The 19,721-nt window shown below is 43.1% G+C and overlaps 1 protein-coding gene across 1 annotated transcript in view; it reads left to right on the forward strand.

Moving 5' to 3' along the window:
• The window catches only part of ddx56 (DEAD (Asp-Glu-Ala-Asp) box helicase 56), a 33,008-nt gene extending 15,522 nt beyond the window's left edge, over window positions 1-17,486 (forward strand). The window contains exons 8-14 of the mRNA XM_084324080.1: window positions 1,846-1,953; window positions 5,323-5,417; window positions 6,320-6,393; window positions 9,538-9,627; window positions 11,725-11,830; window positions 14,962-15,059; window positions 16,380-17,486. Of these exons, the coding sequence (XP_084180206.1) occupies window positions 1,846-1,953; window positions 5,323-5,417; window positions 6,320-6,393; window positions 9,538-9,627; window positions 11,725-11,830; window positions 14,962-15,059; window positions 16,380-16,487 (679 nt within the window). The 3' untranslated portion in view covers window positions 16,488-17,486. The remainder of the gene's footprint in view (window positions 1-1,845; window positions 1,954-5,322; window positions 5,418-6,319; window positions 6,394-9,537; window positions 9,628-11,724; window positions 11,831-14,961; window positions 15,060-16,379) is intronic.
• The last annotated feature ends 2,235 nt before the right edge of the window (window positions 17,487-19,721 follow it).

A 19,721-nucleotide genomic window follows, 5' to 3' on the forward strand; every position in this document is an offset into this window, starting at 1 on the left:
CTCCTCTGTCGGTCTGGGGAGGGTGTAGACTACCACATGTCTCCTCTGTTGGTCTGGGGAGGGTGTAGACTACCACATGTCTCCTCTGTTGGTCTGGGGAGGGTGTAGACTACCACATGTCTCCTCTGTCGGTCTGGGGAGGGTGTAGACTACCACATGTCTCCTCTGTCGGTCTGGGGAGGGTGTAGACTACCACATGTCTCTGTCGGTCTGGGGAGGGTGTAGACTATCACATGCCTCCTCTGTCGGTCTGGGGAGGGTGTAGACTACCACATGTCTCCTCTGTTGGTCTGGGGAGGGTGTAGACTACCACATGTCTCCTCTGTTGGTCCGGGGAGGGTGTAGACTACCACATGTCTCCTCTGTTGGTCTGGGGAGGGTGTAGACTACCACATGTCTCCTCTGTCGGTCTGGGGAGGGTGTAGACTACCACATGTCTCCTCTGTCTGTCTGGGGAGGGTGTAGACTACCACATGTCTCCTCTGTTGGTCTGGGGAGGGTGTAGACTACCACATGCTGAAACAGAGGAGTGCCTCTTCCACAGAACATGGTCAAGCGTTGACAGAATGGTGAATTTCGACACAGAAGAATGAATATTGGTCTCCCTTTTCACCTTATTAATAATTGGAAGAGGGCTTTAGACTTGTACCACCTGTACCAAAGATTATAAACATGAGAATGTATTTGTAATCTTTATTAGGGATGCTTGATATTGGCATTTTTACCGATACCGATATACTGATATTGTCCAACTCTTAATTTCCGATACCGATATCAACCGATACCGATATATGCAGGCCCCCCCCCCCCCCCCCCGCGTGTAGCTTTATGCCAAGCAAGCAGTGCAAAAATTTACCGTAGTGGCATGCAGTAATGCGCCTTTCATTTTCCAGCGCCCAGGTCGCGCGGAAATAGGCTGTCTATTGCCATTCTCTTTGACAAACTCTAACCTTAACCAGCTCCTTAACAACGCCTAAACTTAACCGTTCTAACCTTAACCAACTCCTTAACCATGCCTAACCTTAACCATAGAAATTATATTGCCATTCTCTTTGACAAACTCTAACCTTAACCAGCTCCTTAACAGCGCCTAAACTTAACCGTTCTAACCTTAACCAACTCCGAAACAATGCCTAACCTTAACCTTAACCTTAACCGAAAGAATACACGTTAAAAAAAAATCACGTTAAAAAATATTTTCGATGGGATTCGAACTCGCCAGCAAACAAGCCATAGGATCCACAGCCATGTGTCCTTGCCAATTGAGCTATTTGCTAGATACTGAATAAGGGGCGGTGACTTATATATATTGAGCTCCGCTCGTGTCGGATCTCATGCGCATGCGCGGGCACCTCGCGCGAGCACGCCGGCGCACGCACGCACCTGAGCGAGCACGCCGCCGCCGGTGCACGCACGGTAGCATTTGTCTGAAAAGAAGGGCGCTTTACCGCACTAGCGTGCGGTGACGAATGCGGAAGCATTTTTGCACTGCTTGCTTGGCATTAACGTACAGGCCCCCCCCCCCCCCTCAAAACTGAATAATTTCAGGTAATTAACATTGCATATCTCGTTGTGTAATTAACACAACATTATGCATACTTTGACAATAAATAAAATAATAATTTGTTCTTACTTGCTTGCCTGGGTAAATAAAGGTTAAATAAATGTGTGAAAAAAAAATATTTTTTTATTTTTATTTTTTTAACCGATACCGATATTTTCCGATATCACATTTTTATGCCAATATCGGACATCCCTAATCTTTATAGTTGGTATGTATTTGTAATCTTTATAGTTGGTATGTATTTGTATACATGTTCTGACCTCTGTCTGGGGCGCTGACAGGGACCAGGAGTACGGCGTCTCCAGAGGGGTGGACTTCCAGGACGTCGCCAACGTCATCAACTTTGACTTCCCGCCATCCGTGGACTCGTACATACATCGAGTTGGAAGGTAGCCGTCAACCCAACAGACCTCCAGTCTCTCGTACATACATCGAGTGGGAAGGTAGGCGTCAACCCAACAGACCTCCAGTCTCTCGTACATACATCGAGTCGGAAGGTAGGCGTCAACCCAACAGACCTCCTCCAGTCTCTCGTACATACATCGAGTTGGAAGGTAGGCGTCAACCCAACAGACCTCCAGTCTCTCGTACATACATCGAGTTGGAAGGTAGGCGTCAACCCAACAGACCTCCTCCAGTCTCTCCTACATACATCGAGTTGGAAGGTAGGCGTCGACCCAACAGACCTCCAGTCTCTCGTACATACATCGAGTGGGAAGGTAGGCGTCAACCCAACAGACCTCCTCCAGTCTCTCGTACATACATCGAGTCGGAAGGTAGGCGTCGACCCAACACACCTCCAGTGTCTCGTACATACATCGAGTTGGAAGGTAGGCGTCAACCCAACAGACCTCCAGTCTCTCGTACATACATCGAGTTGGAAGGTAGGCGTCAACCCAACAGACCTCCAGTCTCTCGTACATACATCGAGTGGGAAGGTAGGCGTCAACCCAACAGACCTCCAGTCTCTCGTACATACATCGAGTTGGAAGGTAGGCGTCGACCCAACAGACCTCCAGTCTCTCGTACATACATCGAGTTGGAAGGTAGGCGTCAACCCAACAGACCTCCTCCAGTCTCTCCTACATACATCGAGTTGGAAGGTAGGCGTCAACCCAACAGACCTCCAGTCTCTCCTACATACATCGAGTTGGAAGGTAGGCGTCAACCCAACAGACCTCCAGTCTCTCGTACATACATCGAGTTGGAAGGTAGAGGTCATTCATTTAATTTGGGGCAACCTAAGAGCCACGGAGCTAACGCTAGCTCATACAGACACACAGAGAGAGATAACAGCTGACAGCAGGTAGTACAGGTACAAATACAAATAAAAGGGGTGGGGGCTGTTGTGTAAACCTTGTACTCTTTAGTTCACATATAATAAGAGACAGAGGGTTGACTGTTTACTAGTAGTGGCACAGTGGTGTAGGGGTTAACACTGTCGCCTCACAGCAAGAAGGTCCAGGGTTCGAATCCCGCTTGGGGACCAGGTTTCCATGGTGCCAGTTACCCAGGTGGGGTATCTCCCAGGCCTTTCTGTGTGGAGTTTGCATGTTCTCCCCCTCTGTGCTCGCAAGGGTTTCCCCCCCCGATAAGATAAACCCAATGGAAAAACATGCACAACAACAGATCGCTAACGCTGTGGCCTTGATGAAGACGGACAGGAGCACTTGGATTGGTCCCCTGGCGCGGCTCACGTTGACGCCTGTCTGCTCCCGGCTGCCCTTGGGGGGGAAGGACGACGGGATGGGTTAATCGCAGAGACAAATTGCATGCATGCATCGCATGTGTGCCGATTGATGACCTCTGAGCAGGTCCTAAATTATTAATTATTATTAGGTAAGTCAGGAAGTACCGTGCAACATACAAACATGTCCAGGGGCGACCGGGGAGGGAGGGAGGGAGGGAGGAGTTATAGCTATAGTTAATTTTTATTTTTTTTACAGTTTTTGTATTTTTCTGACATGGGTGCTCAACAATAAATGACAATCACAAATGTCAAGTTGCATGTTGTTATTCTAACCAGCTTAGTTCTGTTGCATTTCCAATTTATTTATTTAAATTATAAACGTATCAGGGATCGATAAGGGAAGCGATAAAGAATCGGTCGATAAGCAGAATCGATAATGTAATCGTATCGATAAAATCTTATCAATTCCCATCCCTACTCCAGCAGGTGCATAAATTGCACTGATTAGTTGGAGCCTTTTATAATGGAGGTGGTGCGCCCCCTAGTGTTAAAACACAAATAACGCAACATCTAAACAATAAAATCCACCACGTCGGTTTCGACTTCTACACCGAACAGACCTCCAGTCTGTCGTACAAGATACAAGATTCCTTCATTGCCACACAACCAGGTTGGTGGTATTCGTGATCGGTACGGAGTGTATTGAGCTCTACAGTACATACAACTGGAACATAGACACATTTACCCCCCCTTCCCAGCAATGGATACATAATACAGCACAACATGACACAATAAATACATAAATACAGCACAGCACAACATAACATAACCTTACATCGAGTTGGAAGTAGAGATGTTCCGATACCATTTTTCCCTTTCCGATCCGATTCCGATACCTAAGCTTTGGGTATCGGCCGATACCGATATTTATCCGATACCAGTGCATACAAAAAAAAATAAGAAATGATATAAATACTTACTTTTTTTTTTTTTTTTTTTTTTTTTTAGATACTGTTATACTGTTTTTAGTAATAACTGGAAAGTAATGGTATTTATTCAACAACAGGTGATTGTATAGATTTGTATTAGTATCATTAATCAATGAGTATGGGCTGCAGCACTGTAGATATACCCTACTCCAATGATCCACACGGACATTAAACGGTGTTGCACTCGCTACTCCGTGGCTCTGCAGATATACCCTATTCAGTCTGTAAGCTAGTGGCAGATAGAACGTTCATGTTGTGATTTTTGATGCAAAATAAATATTCAACATTCTCTTTTGAAACTCCGCCTCAGACTCTTATCCTTTGGCACTTGCTGTACTTTGCTTGCAGGTCTGCAGCCATTATTGCTGGATTATAAATAGCACCAACTTTAGACACGGTAACGTTATCAAGCTAAGCTAACTGACCTAGCTCGTCTTCCCGCATTGACATTTGATAACGTTAGTAATAGTCAGCTAACGCTAGTCAGTAGCTACTTAACTTAAATACAATTCACCGTGGGTGCATTATTGTTGATAGACGGTCACGGACAGTGTTAGGTCCTGGAGAAAGGACAGGCGATCATCTGATTTGATGTAACGTTAAAGCGGATGTTGTTCCAACTAGCTATCTTTCCAGCTAATGCTATCAATGTCATAACACCAGCAAAACACATCCCGTCCGAGCTCCCCGTCACACCGCACTGTCGGGGACAATGGAATTTAAGAAAGTGTATCTGCTGTTAAAATGACACAGCATCACACTCTCCGCAGGACTCGGCAGGAGATAAATTACATCATGGGATCGGAGGCTAGAATTTACGTGTACTCGCCGATACCGATACCAGCATTTTAGGCAGTATCGGCGGCATTTCCGATACTGGTATCGGTATCGGAACAACTCTAGTTGGAAGGTAGGCGTCAACCAAACAAACCTCCAGTCTGCCTTCGTCTAGATTAGAAAGATGCCTAAAAGAATCGCATGGTCATTAGCAGAAATCCTTCCTCTTGTTTGAGAACATTGTCCTTGATCTTTTAGTCCCGCGATTCACTAAGCGGTGATATTATTCACCTTTATTGCAGAACGGCGCGGGCAGACAACCCTGGCACTGCGCTGTCCTTCATCGGACACACGGAGCACCCCCTGCTGGCCGCGGTGGAAGACGCACTCACCGGAGGTAAACACAGATGATGAATTGATGGGGCTGTTGACCCAAAGGTTGCCAGTTCGACTACCAACTTGAAAGATGGAGGGAAGGCAGGGTCGTCCTGCTTTCCCCCGTGATGACGGTCTATGTGTCCTTGAGCAAGTTGCTACTCCAGGGAAGCGCTGTGTGTGTGTGTGTGTGTGTGTGTGTGTGTGTGTGTGTGTGTGTGTGTGTGTGTGTGTGTGTGTGTGTGTGTGTGTGTGTGTGTGTGTGTGTGTGTGTGAGCTGTTTCAACGAAGCCTGTTTTTTGGGCTTCGAACTTTATCAGGGTTTTTCGAACGGACGTTCGAACCTTCGTTTTTAATAATAATAAAAATAAAAAAAATAAAATATATATTTTTACATAAATATCCTCAAACTAAATCCTCAATTTGAATAAAGTCATTAATCTGATTAAATGAGTATATATTCTTTTGATTAAATCAACTTTCTTTAATGAATATAACTCATCAGTTTTTAATACTATAATATTAGTGTAGCCTAATCTTTATCTGCAACTGTGAAGAAAAACCCCATTGGTTTAAACAGAATGAATAGACACATACAAAAAAAAATATATATATATAAAAAATATTCAAATGTTGATTTAGAATTCGAATGCCAACGTAACGTTCGAACGTTTGGGCTCAGCCCTAGTGTGTGTGTGTGTGTGTGTGTGTGTGTGTGTGTGTGTGTGTGTGTGTGTGTGTGTGTGTGTGTGTGTGTGTGTGTGTGTGTGTGTGTGTGTGTGTGTGTGTGTGTGTGTGTGTGTGTGTGTGTGTGTGTGTGTGTGTGTGTGTGTGTGTGTGTGTGTGTGTGTGTGTGTGTGTAACCCCCGGGCCATTGCTGTAAATAAGAATGTATTTCTATCCATTTCTCTTTCTGTACGTCAGATAATCTCGACTGCGCTCTGAAACCGTATGAATTCAAGATGGAGGAGATCGAGGGCTTCAGGTACAGGTGTCGTGTAAGTTCTCTATAATATAACACGGCTACTTTCTTTCTTTCTTTCTTTGTCTTTCTATTAACTCTTTAAATGCCATGCCTGGTTTTCCATTTTACCGCTTGAATGCCACCATCCGCGCCAATGTTAACGTTAATATCGCCTAATCTATGTTTTAAATTATGGCTATGTGTCTAATCTGCCCATCGCATTATCAAAGACTATGTTCCAGACAGTGCTGTGAAGGCAGATTGTTTTTTTATCGCGTCGTTGCCGTTTCAGAGCAGTTAGAAAAGCCCCCGTTTTGATATAAAAAACAACTCATTCTGGAGCATTCTATGAAAATCGTCTTTTAGTGGAATATTCCACAACGTTGATATTCGTCTGCCTTTTTATGAATCGTTTTCAAATAAACGCTAGATGATCAATATTATACGTGCACGCACGCACATTACGGCCGCGCGCGGACAATCGCCTTGTTGATTTCCTCTCGGACTTTTACAGTGAAAACGAAAGAAGAGATTTCACAAAACAGCTTATAACTTCATCAAAATTACTCTGATTATCCTACCACTGATAACATAGAGTCCTTACCTGACATCAGATGGTATCCAACTGGTATATTCCAATTCCTGATCACCATTCGAAAAAATCGATACGTGTATGGATCCAACGCGACACAGTGGTTCTCCATGATCCGCGGAGATCTGAGGCTCCAGAATGAACTCTGATAACCCCGGCTGGATCAGTGAACTGGAAAATGTGGAGTACCGGATTTTTTTCCCCATTCATTTTCATTGAGTCCATTCCAAAATCACTTATGTCATCTGGGAGACGACAGGGGGCGCTTTTTTCCACAGTGATCACCGGCGCAGCTCGGCAATACTCGGGTAGGCTCGGGTGATGCAATAATTTTTCAGATCGCAAAAAAAAAAAAAAATCCGAGAAATCTCGTGAGTGGCATGCAACCACCTATAAAAAAACACGAGAAATCTCGTGAGTGGCACTGAAAGAGTTAATAATCACGTTCTGGAGCGCAGAGCAAAGTGAGACACAGAGCTCTGCTCTCTGGCCTCCAACGGTCTGCTGAGCTCCGTGTTGGGAAAGTTCACTTCAATTATAATTCAAATTCTTTTAACTAAAGTTCATGGTTTCAAAAATGAACTAGTTTATAGTTCCTTTTTCAATACGTTGCTGCAAGCTATTTGTCAAAATTATTGCCACGACAACCCATTATAGAACCACAGACGGCAATCAGAATACTGGCATTTCCATCACACTGGGATTATTCATCAGTGTTTCCCCGACCATTGCCTTGAAGGCGCGGCCCGCGTCGCGCTTAACGAGTCTCTCTCTCCGCGCGCAACACGCACACACCGATGTGTGTGTGTGTGCGCGACCGTCCCAAATCTGGCACACTTTTGATTGAACTAAGTTATACTGTGATAGAGCGCAGAGAGTGAACGCGTTCACAATTACGTTCATCTAGCGCAGCGGTTCCCAAACTTTTTTGGCCGTGCACCCCCTGTCACCTCCCGACCTAGCTGACACACCCCCTGTCACCTCCCGACCTAGCTGACACACCCCCTGTCACCTCCCGACCTAGCTGACACACCCCCTGTCACCTCCCCACCTAGCTGACACACCCCCTGTCACCTCCCGACCTAGCTGACACACCCCCTGTCACCTCCCGACCTAGCTGACACACCCCCTGTCACCTCCCCACCTAGCTGACACACCCCCTGTCACCTCCCGACCTAGCTGACACACCCCCTGTCACCTCCCGACCTAGCTGACACACCCCCTGTCACCTCCCCACCTAGCTGACGCACCCCCTGTCACCTCCCGACCTAGCTGACGCACCCCCTGTCACCTCCCCACCTAGCTGACGCACCCCCTGTCACCTCCCCACCTAGCTGACGCACCCCCTGTCACCTCCCCACCTAGCTGACACACCCCCTGTCACCTCCCCACCTAGCTGACGCACCCCCTGTCACCTCCCCACCTAGCTGACGCACCCCCTGTCACCTCCCGACCTAGCTGACGCACCGCCCCCCCCCCCCCCTAATGGGTTTCTGTTTTTTTTTTTTTTATCCACTTTTTCTCCCATTTTTCTATATTTTCTCCCATCCCAATTTCGTATCATCCAATTCAACCCTCCCCTGTCACGGACGCTGTTTCTTGCCTCCCACAAGCCGGCTGCAATGTGGACTAAGTCATACATAGCACAAGTCCCCTCCGGTACTCGAGGTAACAGCAGTCGCATCTTTTCACCTGCGCAGCTCGATCTCTCAGTGGCGAGGAGTAACGCGTGGGAGGCTCACGCTGCCCCCGACACTTCCTGATTCTACTGCGCAGGCGCACCAACCGACTTGTAGGAGTCGCTTGTTCACAACGTTCGATCCCCACCCTTCAGTTTTCCCTCCCCGTAATACGGCCAATGTGTATTACTGCGGACGACCAGCTAAACTGAAAACAATGTGGAGAGCTGGATTCGAACACGCGAATCCTAGCGTCTCCACACTGGTGGCGAGTGCCTTGCCCACTACACCACCTAGCCGCCCCTAATGGGTTTCTGTTAGAAAAAATTGTTGCTGGTCTCCGTGCACAGATTTAATTTTTTATTTTATTCTTTCCCACGGCGACTATGGATAGGGAATTTTTTTATTTAATTAAAATGTTCACGACAACATGGATGCATGTACTCTGCCAGCATGTTTAATATCCATAATACTAAAGGTTTGACTAAGATTTGTATGAAATTTTATTGTTAAAAAAAAATATTTTTAATTTTAATTTTATTTACCACCATTAGCCTTTTCATGTCACGCACCACCTAGAGGGCGCTCGCGCACCACAGTTTGGGAACCACTGATCTAGCGGAAATGCAGTACGTTCAGTTCACGTTCGCCCCCCAAAATATGAACAAGTTCATGAGCGATCGTTCAGGTACATCGCTGGGTGAGACACGAGCCTCTAGTGGTCTAACGGTCCGGCGAGACACAACGCTCGGTTTGCTCTGCACAACACGCTCCAGAACTTGATTAATTAATAAAAAGAAAAAGACACATTGTGTCGCTTTAACTAGGTAGCGCTCTGGCTATTGGTTTGTTTGGATGAAGATAATTCTATTGGATGGTCAGTTTATTGGAGGCGTGTGGTCCGTAGGACGCCATGCGCTCGGTGACGAAGCAGGCGGTGAAGGAAGCCAGACTGAAGGAGATCAAACAGGAACTGCTCAACTCTGAGAAACTTAAGGTGAGCAGCGTATAAACACAGTGGACATCATACAGATACTAACACAGTGGACATCATACAGATACAGATACTAACACAGTGGACGTCATACAGATACAGATACTAACACAGTGGACATCATACAGATACTAACACAGTGGACGTCATACAGATACTAACACAGTGGACATCATACAGATACTAACACAGTGGACATCATACAGATACTAACACAGTGGACATCATACAGATACTAACACAGTGGACGTCATACAGATACAGATACTAACACAGTGGACATCATACAGATACAGATACTAACACAGTGGACGTCATACAGATACAGATACTAACACAGTGGACATCATACAGATACTAACACAGTGGACGTCATACAGATACTAACACAGTGGACATCATACAGATACTAACACAGTGGACATCATACAGATACTAACACAGTGGACGTCATACAGATACAGATACTAACACAGTGGACATCATACAGATACTAACACAGTGGACGTCATACAGATACTAACACAGTGGACATCATACAGATACTAACACAGTGGACATCATACAGATACTAACACAGTGGACATCATACAGATACTAACACAGTGGACATCATACAGATACTAACACAGTGGACGTCATACAGATACAGATACTAACACAGTGGACATCATACAGATACTAACACAGTGGACGTCATACAGATACAGATACTAACACAGTGGACATCATACAGATACTAACACAGTGGACATCATACAGATACTAACACAGTGGACATCATACAGATACAGATACTAACACAGTGGACATCATACAGATACAGATACTAACACAGTGGACATCATACAGATACTAACACAGTGGACATCATACAGATACTAACACAGTGGACATCATACAGATACTAACACAGTGGACATCATACAGATACTAACACAGTGGACATCATACAGATACTAACACAGTGGACATCATACAGATACAGATACTAACTACAGATACAAACTGATGCCTAGTGTGATAGTATTTGTATGATAGTATTTGTATGATAGTATTTGTGTCATGGTATTTGTAGGATAGTATTTGTGTCATAGTATTTGTGTGATATTATTTGTGTGATAGTATTTGTGTGATATTATTTGTGTCATAGTATTTGTGTGATATTATTTGTGTGATAGTATTTGTAGGATAGTATTTGTGTGATAGTATTTGTGTGATAGTATTTGTGTGATAGTATTTGTAGGATAGTATTTGTGTCATAGTATTTGTATGATAGTATTTGTATGATAGTATTTGTGTCATAGTATTTGTAGGATAGTATTTGTAGGATAGTATTTGTGTCATAGTATTTGTGTGATAGTTGTAGGATAGTATTTGTATGATAGTATTTGTGTGATAGTATTTGTATGATAGTATTTGTGTCATAGTATTTGTAGGATAGTATTTTTAGGATAGTATTTGTGTGATAGTATTTGTGTGATATTATTTGTATGATAGTATTTGTAGGATAGTATTTGTAGGATAGTATTTGTGTGATAGTATTTGTGTGATATTATTTGTGTGATAGTATTTGTATGATAGTATTTGTAGGATAGTATTTGTAGGATAGTATTTGTATGATAGTGTTTGTGTGATATTATTTGTGTGATAGTATTTGTGTGATAGTATTTGTAGGATAGTATTTGTGTGATAGTATTTGTAGGATAGTATTTGTGTCATAGTATTTGTGTGATAGTATTTGTAGGATAGTATTTGTAGGATAGTATTTGTAGGATAGTGTTTGTGTGATATTATTTCTGTGATAGTATTTGTGTGATAGTATTTGTGTGATAGTGTTTGTGTGATAGTGTTTGTGTGATTGTGATAGTATTTGTAGGATAGTATTTGTAGGATAGTATTTGTAGGATAGTATTTGTAGGATAGTATTTGTGTGATAGTATTTGTGTGATAGTATTTGTGTCATAGTATTTGTGTCATAGTATTTGTGTGATAGTATTTGTGTCATAGTATTTGTGTCATAGTATTTGTGTGATAGTATTTGTAGGATAGTATTTGTGGTAAAGGGGTCGACCCTAAACAGAGCTGGTGTTTCCACAGACGTACTTCGATGACAACCCCAGAGATCTGCAGCTACTGCGACACGACAAGGACCTTCACCCAGCCGTCATCAAGCCACACATGAAGAACGTCCCCGAGTACCTCAGTAAGACACACACACACACACACACACACACACACAACACACACAACACACACGCACACCCAGCCGTCATCAAGCCACACATGAAGAACGTCCCCGAGTACCTCAGTAAGACACACACACACACACACACACACAACACACACAACACACACGCACACCCAGCCGTCATCAAGCCACACATGAAGAACGTCCCAGAGTACCTGAGTAAGACACACACACACACACACAACACACACGCACACCCCATGAACCCTCATATACGGTTGTATTTAGGGGTGCACCGATATATCGGTCGGGTATCGGTATCGGCCGATAAGTGCCTTGTTGACTGCTATCGGCCTATCGGCCGATAAGCTCAAATGTGCCGATAGCAGTCGCCGATAACTAACCATCCGTTTGTGTAGCGTCAAAAGGCAAAAAAAAAAAAGTTCACTCGCGACCTACCTGCACAACGTCCGCCGTCCCCCCCACACACACAAGCTACTGCATCAAAGTTACTATTTATGATTAACAAGGCATTCGTTTTGTGGCATTAACGTTATATAGTTAGTGTTACACGGACAATAACATCAGCATATTATTATTACCCATAGCAGCAAGGCATTACTCCGAGTCCGTTCATAGCCGGGAGGCAGAAGACTAACGTTACTGGTGAAAATGTGATTTACGTTGGAATACTCCTTTGCCAACTTGCAGGTCTGCAGCCATTATTACTGGATTAAGAATAGCCCCAACTTTAGCCAACGTAACGTTATGGCTAAACCTTTAACATTAGTTAACCCTAGCTTTCGGTTAGCTGTTCAATGCTAATAACACAACCAAGCGAACCCATCAGAGCTCCCCATCAACACCGCTCTGTCGGGAGGATGGCATTTAAGAACGTATCTGCTGTTAAAATGACACAAACATTCGTTTTGTGGCATTAACGTTATTATAGTTAGTTACACGTTCAATTACATCAGCATAGTATTTACCCGAAGATAGCAAGCAAGCCGTGCATAGCTCGGTTACATTCCGTTGCTCATTCCGTACCCAACTACACATTCTGCAATCTGTTAATAAAGTTTTCAACCAGACAAATGTATAGAAAGGCTTTGTTTTATTATAACATTTGTTGCAGTAAAATCATTGTGTCTCGTTTGGCCATCCTGTGGAGCGCGCTGGTCGGCGGGCACTGCCGGGCAGCTAACGTATTAGCTTGTTGTGGTTCTGAGTTTGACTCGCATTCTCGCAAGCAGATCAATGGCGGCATGCCCCGAAGTAGAAAAATGAATAAACGCTTGGTGGTAAGCAGGAGGTGGGTGCTAGCGGTGTGGCGTAATTGGCCGAATCGACTGTCAATCAAAATGGTTCCATTGCATTGGTTGAAAGCTCTGGTTGAGAGAATAGTATCCCGCTGCAGGCCGCCAGAATGGTTCCATTGCATTGGTTGAAAGCTCTGGTTGAGAAAATAGTATCCCTCTGCAGGCCGCCAGACGATACTGGGAGAGGGATCAGTGATACCATAAACATATTTCTTGATGTTTCCTTTTTTAAGTAAGTAAAGAGGCCTACAAATACAAACACACATACAAATACAAAAAAACAGTAGTTTCATTAAAAAAATTAAAAAAAATTAAAAAAAATATTAAAAAAAAAATAAAATATTTATTTTTTGCCACAATTATCGGTATCGGTATCGGCCGATTGTGTTAGTTGAACAATCGGTATCGGTATCGGTGGCCAATTTTCTTATCGGTGCACCCCTAGTTGTATTTGAACGCCACGGTTCAAATACAAACAAATTCCAATGTCCACACCAGAGCAATATCAATCAATACAAGTATTTATTGAATTCAGGGCAGAATCCAGAGGGGAAAAGCAATAGAATGATTAAGTCCGGGGGTCAAAAACACAAAAACAGGCTATTGTATTGTGTGTTATTTTTTTGTATATTTCATGTAAAAGAAAGACGATTAAAAAAAATATATATATAAGTGTACAGTAAAAATTGTAAAATGTTGATTTAAAACTTTGACTTGCTAGTCAAATGAATTTAAATTGGCCTAGTGATTTTAATAGTTGATAACTTTTTTTACATTTTGAGGTGGAGTTGACCATTTTGGTTGGAGACTACTAGAAAAGAAAGGACCTTTTAAATTTATTTATTTTATTTACCACTGCCTCTCCTCTCTTGAGTGAAAGCTATTTGACCCCCCCCCCCCCCGTAGTACAAGACATCCTGATCTGACGGCTCAGCTGACAGGTGCCCATTGTGATGGTAAATGGGCGCAAAAGGTGCCAGTTCAAGATAAACAAGTTTCAAGTTAACATCATCTGCACAAAAATGCAGTTTTACACGTCTCTCTGTGATTGTGTGAGTGAGAGGTCGGCACGCTGCACTGTGCACGTAGGTTTCACTTTCAATTGAGTGTTTTTTTTAAAGCACTTAAAAATGCTTGATTTAACCCTTTGATGCATACAGTCACGCCAATATGATGATTATAATAAGTCCCTGCAACATATGTTTGCATTATTAAACCATGAAGATGCTTTAAAAAATAATTGAATGAAAATGTACTAAGAGTAGTCTACTGACACTAATAAAAAAAAATTATTTACATCTAAGACCATTTATATAAAAACTCTTGGGTGCCTTTTTTTTTTGCACAGTACTGTGTTTTCTATCCACTTTAGCCAAACACACACACACACACATATATGAAGCTCCGGGAGGGTCATCAAAGAGAAGTCACCTATTCTCAGTCCTTGCCCCACAATGGTGGAATGAACTACCCACCCCAGTTAGGACAGACAGCCGAAACACAGCCAATCTTTCACCGTCGACTGAAGGCGCACTTCTTCAACCATTATCTGAAATGAATTTTTTTTTAAATCTAACCCTAACTAACCTTACTGTCATGCACATGTCCTAATAAACTAACCTACACTGTAACATGCAACACTTTGATGAACATTGTTACTCAGCTGATAGAGTCGTGCCCTTCCTGATGACTTGTCGTACAGAACTTGTAAGTCGCTTTGGATAAAAGCGTTTCAGCTAAATTACTAAATGTAAATGTAGATAAGTCTTTTTGTCTTGACAAGGGAAGCAGTTGCTTGTTTAACTGTTGTCCGTTGGTCTCCTGCAGTACCTGCCACGTTGAAGGGCGTGGTCAACCCCCTGTCTCGCAAGAGGAAGCGGCGGGAGCCCACCAGACAGGACGGCGGCGTCAGGACCGGCTCCAAGGTGAGACACACAGCCAATCACAATTAGGGTACGGCACACAGCCAATCACAATTAGGGTACGACACACAGCCAATCACAATTAGGGTATGACCACCAGACGGTGTTCTCCTGGGGCGGAGAACGGTGCCAAATGTCTTACTGAGACGTTACTGCATCTTCACGTCGTCTTGTGATTGGAGGCCTGGTGTTTTCTGATCCACAGCCAGGCCAGTCGGTGTGTCTGCTGCTGCCATGATGGAAATCAAATCAAATCGAATGTATTTGTAAGGCCCGACGACACACGTTAATGTCCCCATGGGCCGGACACGTCTTCTTTAAACAAGTCAAGAAGAAACATCACAATAAGTCAAGAACAAAACAAGGACACCATAAGGTCCAACAAATTTAAAATAAATTTAAAATAAATGCAACACTCCCAGACGTACCCCACGCGAAGGTAAGGAAAAACTCACTAAAACCTAGCAATAGGAAAAAATTCACCACAGGCAATGTGGAGGAGAGAAACCTTAGAAGGGCCGTTCAAGGGGGGATCTCCCTTCTTAGATGTCGATGATGGTAGTGTTGCAGTAAAACAGGCGAACAGTTGGTAAGCATGCACTCGTGTGTAGTAAAACACAGATAAGTGCATGCGATAGCAACTGAACATTTTGAAAGATTAAAGATAGAGCTGATAGCGGATCTATTTGAGGCAAAGGGGCGAATTAAACTGTTCAACCTATTCAAAACCACGGTAGTGATGAATAGTGTTCTGAACTGTTGTGATTGGTTATGGAATGAACTGTTGTGATTGGTTATGGGATGAACTGTTGTGATTGGTTATGGAATGAACTCTTGTGATTGGTTATGGAATGAACTCTTGTGATTGGTTATGGAATGAACCGTTGTGATTGGTTATGGAATGAATGAACAAACCGTTGAGAACTATTTGTCAGTGGAAACCCTTTCAAACTGAATCATGGAGCAAAAGGAGCTGCTACTCATGTTGATCGTCAGGCTGGAGATTCAGGTGTGGGTTGAAGGTTCCACTCCCCCTGGGTGTCCATGATTCACTAGCAGAAAGGTCTAATATTAACAGTATAATTGTATTTATTATTTGTCTTTTTTTTATTGCAATTCATTACACATGGGTGGGTTTCTTACTAGATCAGCTTTAGTATTGATCATGTTATCGTGACGGGTGTCTTTTTGACTCGAGCATCAGATGACATTTTATGCACAATGATACTCTGGAAAGAGTTGAATGAATCAACGGGTCAACTGACTTTAACGCTGTTCTCTCCTGGTTCCTTAACGCTGTTCTCTCTGCCTGGTTACTTGTAGATCCACGGCAAGAACCCTCTGAAGAGCTTCCGCTACGTCAAGAAAGTGAGAACCAACGGAACCAAGGAAGTGAGAACCAACGGAACCACCAAGGCCAGCGGGTCATAGCACCTGGTTCACATCAAGACCTGAACCAAGGCCACCTGGTTTACATCAAGACCTGAACCAAGCACCTGGGTAACATCAAGACCTGAACCAAGGCCACCTGGTTTACATCAAGACCTGAACCAAGCACCTGGGTAACATCAAGACCTGAACCAAGGACCTGGTTCACATCAAGACCTGAACCAAGCACCTGGTTTACATCAAGACCTGAACCAAGGACCTGGTTCACATCAAGACCTGAACCAAGGACCTGGTTCACATCAAGACCTGAACCAAGCACCTGGTTTACATCAAGACCTGAACCAATGACCTGGTTCACATCAAGACCTGAACCAAGCACCTGGTTCACATCAAGACCTGAACCAAGGACCTGGTTCACATCAAGACCTGAACCAAGACCACCTGGTTTACATCAAGACCTGAACCAAGGACCTGGTTCACATAAAGACCTGAACCAAGGACCTGGTTCACATCAAGACCTGAACCAAGGACCTGGTTCACATCAAGACCTGAACCAAGGACCTGGTTCACATCAAGACCTGAACCAAGGACCTGGTTCACATCAAGACCTGAACCAAGGACCTGGTTCACATCAAGACCTGAACCAAGGACCTGGTTCACATAAAGACCTGAACCAAGGACCTGGTTCACATCAAGACCTGAACCAAGGACCTGGTTCACATCAAGACCTGAACCAAGGACCTGGTTCACATCAAGACCTGAACCAAGGACCTGGTTCACATCAAGACCTGAACCAAGGACCTGGTTCACATCAAGACCTGAACCAAGGACCTGGTTCACATCAAGACCTGAACCAAGGACCTGTTTCACATCAAGACCTGAACTAAGGACCTGGTTTACATCAAGACCTGAACCAAGGACCTGGTTCACATCAAACCAACAGGGCAGTGGCCCCACAAGGAAAGAGACGGTCAGTGAAAGACCCAACTGCAGGCGTCAGTTTGAAACAAACTATTTTCGGAAAGTTTTTAGACCCCGATGCTTCACCTCTTTCCTTGTTGAGGAAATATGAAATATATTGTTTCATTTGTAATATATGAATGTATTCTGAATGTTTATTAAAAAAAATAAGTCTTTGCTCATTCGAGTTATTTGATTTTCTTGATGTCTGTCTGGGTGGAGGTTATCTGAAATGACCATTATCTAAAAATAAAATAAAAATCTAACCATGACTACTGTCATGCACTTGTCCTAATAAACTAACCTACTAGGGGTGGAACGGTTCACAAAACGGTTCGTATCACGGTTTTCGGTTCGGTATATGTTTTTTATTTTAAAATAATTTTTATTTAACACTCAAAATACCATACATCAACATAATCATAACATAATAACATAGCCTAAAAATAATCCAACTTTTCAGTTATTCTCAAGGACGTAGTCATGCAAAAACTGAAAGAATGAGGCCATTTGACATCACATCAGGCACATTATTTTGACAGTGAAGGTTAGAGCTAGGAGAGATGTTGGTACAGCAAGAGGGGCATTGTTGATTTAAACATGCTTCTCATTTATTTGGTAAAAAAAAAAGTTTACCTTTTAATAATGTTTGGCACACAAAGACCGAACTGACTGAAAAATATAGGCAACATTTTGTCAAAGTATTAACTCGTCAATATACCCCCCTTCCCCACTAATCGAACTGGTGTCGTGCAGGGGCGGGGCTAGGGGGTGGCTACTTGGGCTCAAGCCCCGAATGTATTTATAAAAAAAAAAAGAAAATACAATTCATCATTGTTACATGAAAATATGTTTGCACCAGATTTAGCAGAGGCTAATTTCCATCTGTAGTCTATCCAGCTGCTAACTGTATTTGAGTGAGTTAAGTCTTGGTGTTATGGTAGACTCAGACCTAATCAACAAGTTGACAAAAACTTAATTCTTCCACCTTAGAAACAGCTAAAGTACGGCCATTTATAAATCAAAAGGACGCTGAAAACCAGATCCATGCCTTTATCTCAAGCCAACTCGACTACTGTAATGCACTCCTTACCGGCCTCCCGAAAAAATACGATAACTATTTTATTGCAATGCACTATTGCATTATTTTATTCTATTTTACTAACTATTTTATTGCACTGCACTATTTTACTTTGTATCAGTGAATCATAGACGCCTGGCCATAAGAGCATTTGGAGCATCTCTGCTCTCCCACTATTGAACTTGGGGGAGCAAAGGTATGATCTTGCTCCACCACTTTTTGATTATATGAAAAATATGATATACCCCCCCCCAATATATAAATCTAACCGGTTAACTGAGTTTTATAGTGAAAAGAGCAGCTTTATTGGTCAAGATTGAAGGCTCTATATTGCAGGAAATTGCACGTACAGGTTCATTAAATTCAAAAAAAATCTGCCGTGGAGGGGGTCGGGCCTGACCCTCTCCAAACCACCCCTTGCCTGCCCAAAAAAATACAAATAAAGGGCACCTATCTGGGCTAAGCCCCGGATCTCCTACAATCCTAAATCCGCCCCTGGTGTCGTGGAGTCACTTCTGAGCGTTTCCACGGTTAGCTCACGGCTAAAGTTAGTTAGCTCGTAGCTAACGTAACGTTATATAACCGAACAATACACACATGCCCCGAATGCGTACCGTTCCACCCCTATAACCTACACTGTAGCACTCAACACTTTGATGAACATTGTTACTCAGCTGATAGAGTTGTGTCCTCCTTCCTGATGGCTTGTCGTACAGAACTTGTAAGTCGCTTTGGATAAAAGCAGGGATGCAGTCGTAATATCGGAACTGCCTGGACGCCACGCGCATACATGTTCCCTCGCGGTCGCACAGAACAGATGATTATTATGCATAAATAGTAGGAAACATGTTTGTATAGGAAATTACTAGTTTTAGTAGTTTTTGTAAATATTGCCTTGAAATAGAGAAGCTGAAAAAGGTAGCAGGATGTAGCATTCAATATATAAGGAAATTATATTGTCAACAGATATGGTTGAAAAACAAACAATTTTAAATGTAATTGTAGATACAATATTGTAGTTACAATTTCTTTAATTGAATTAACTTAAACTAGACAAGTAAATACAAACTAAATTAACAATGTAACTTACAGTTTACAGAAGGACAGTTTCCTTCTGAAGCACAACTTAATGCCTCATCCTTCCAGTCGGGACCATTTGTCACATAGTGAGAGCTCCACAGATCAAGCAAACCAAACCCCCACAGGGCTTGTATTTTGGTTTTGCACTTCTCGTT

The sequence above is a fragment of the Notolepis coatsorum genome, assembly GCF_963971535.1.
Source record: "Notolepis coatsorum genome assembly, chromosome: 11".
Taxonomy (NCBI): Eukaryota; Metazoa; Chordata; class Actinopteri; order Aulopiformes; family Paralepididae; genus Notolepis; species Notolepis coatsorum.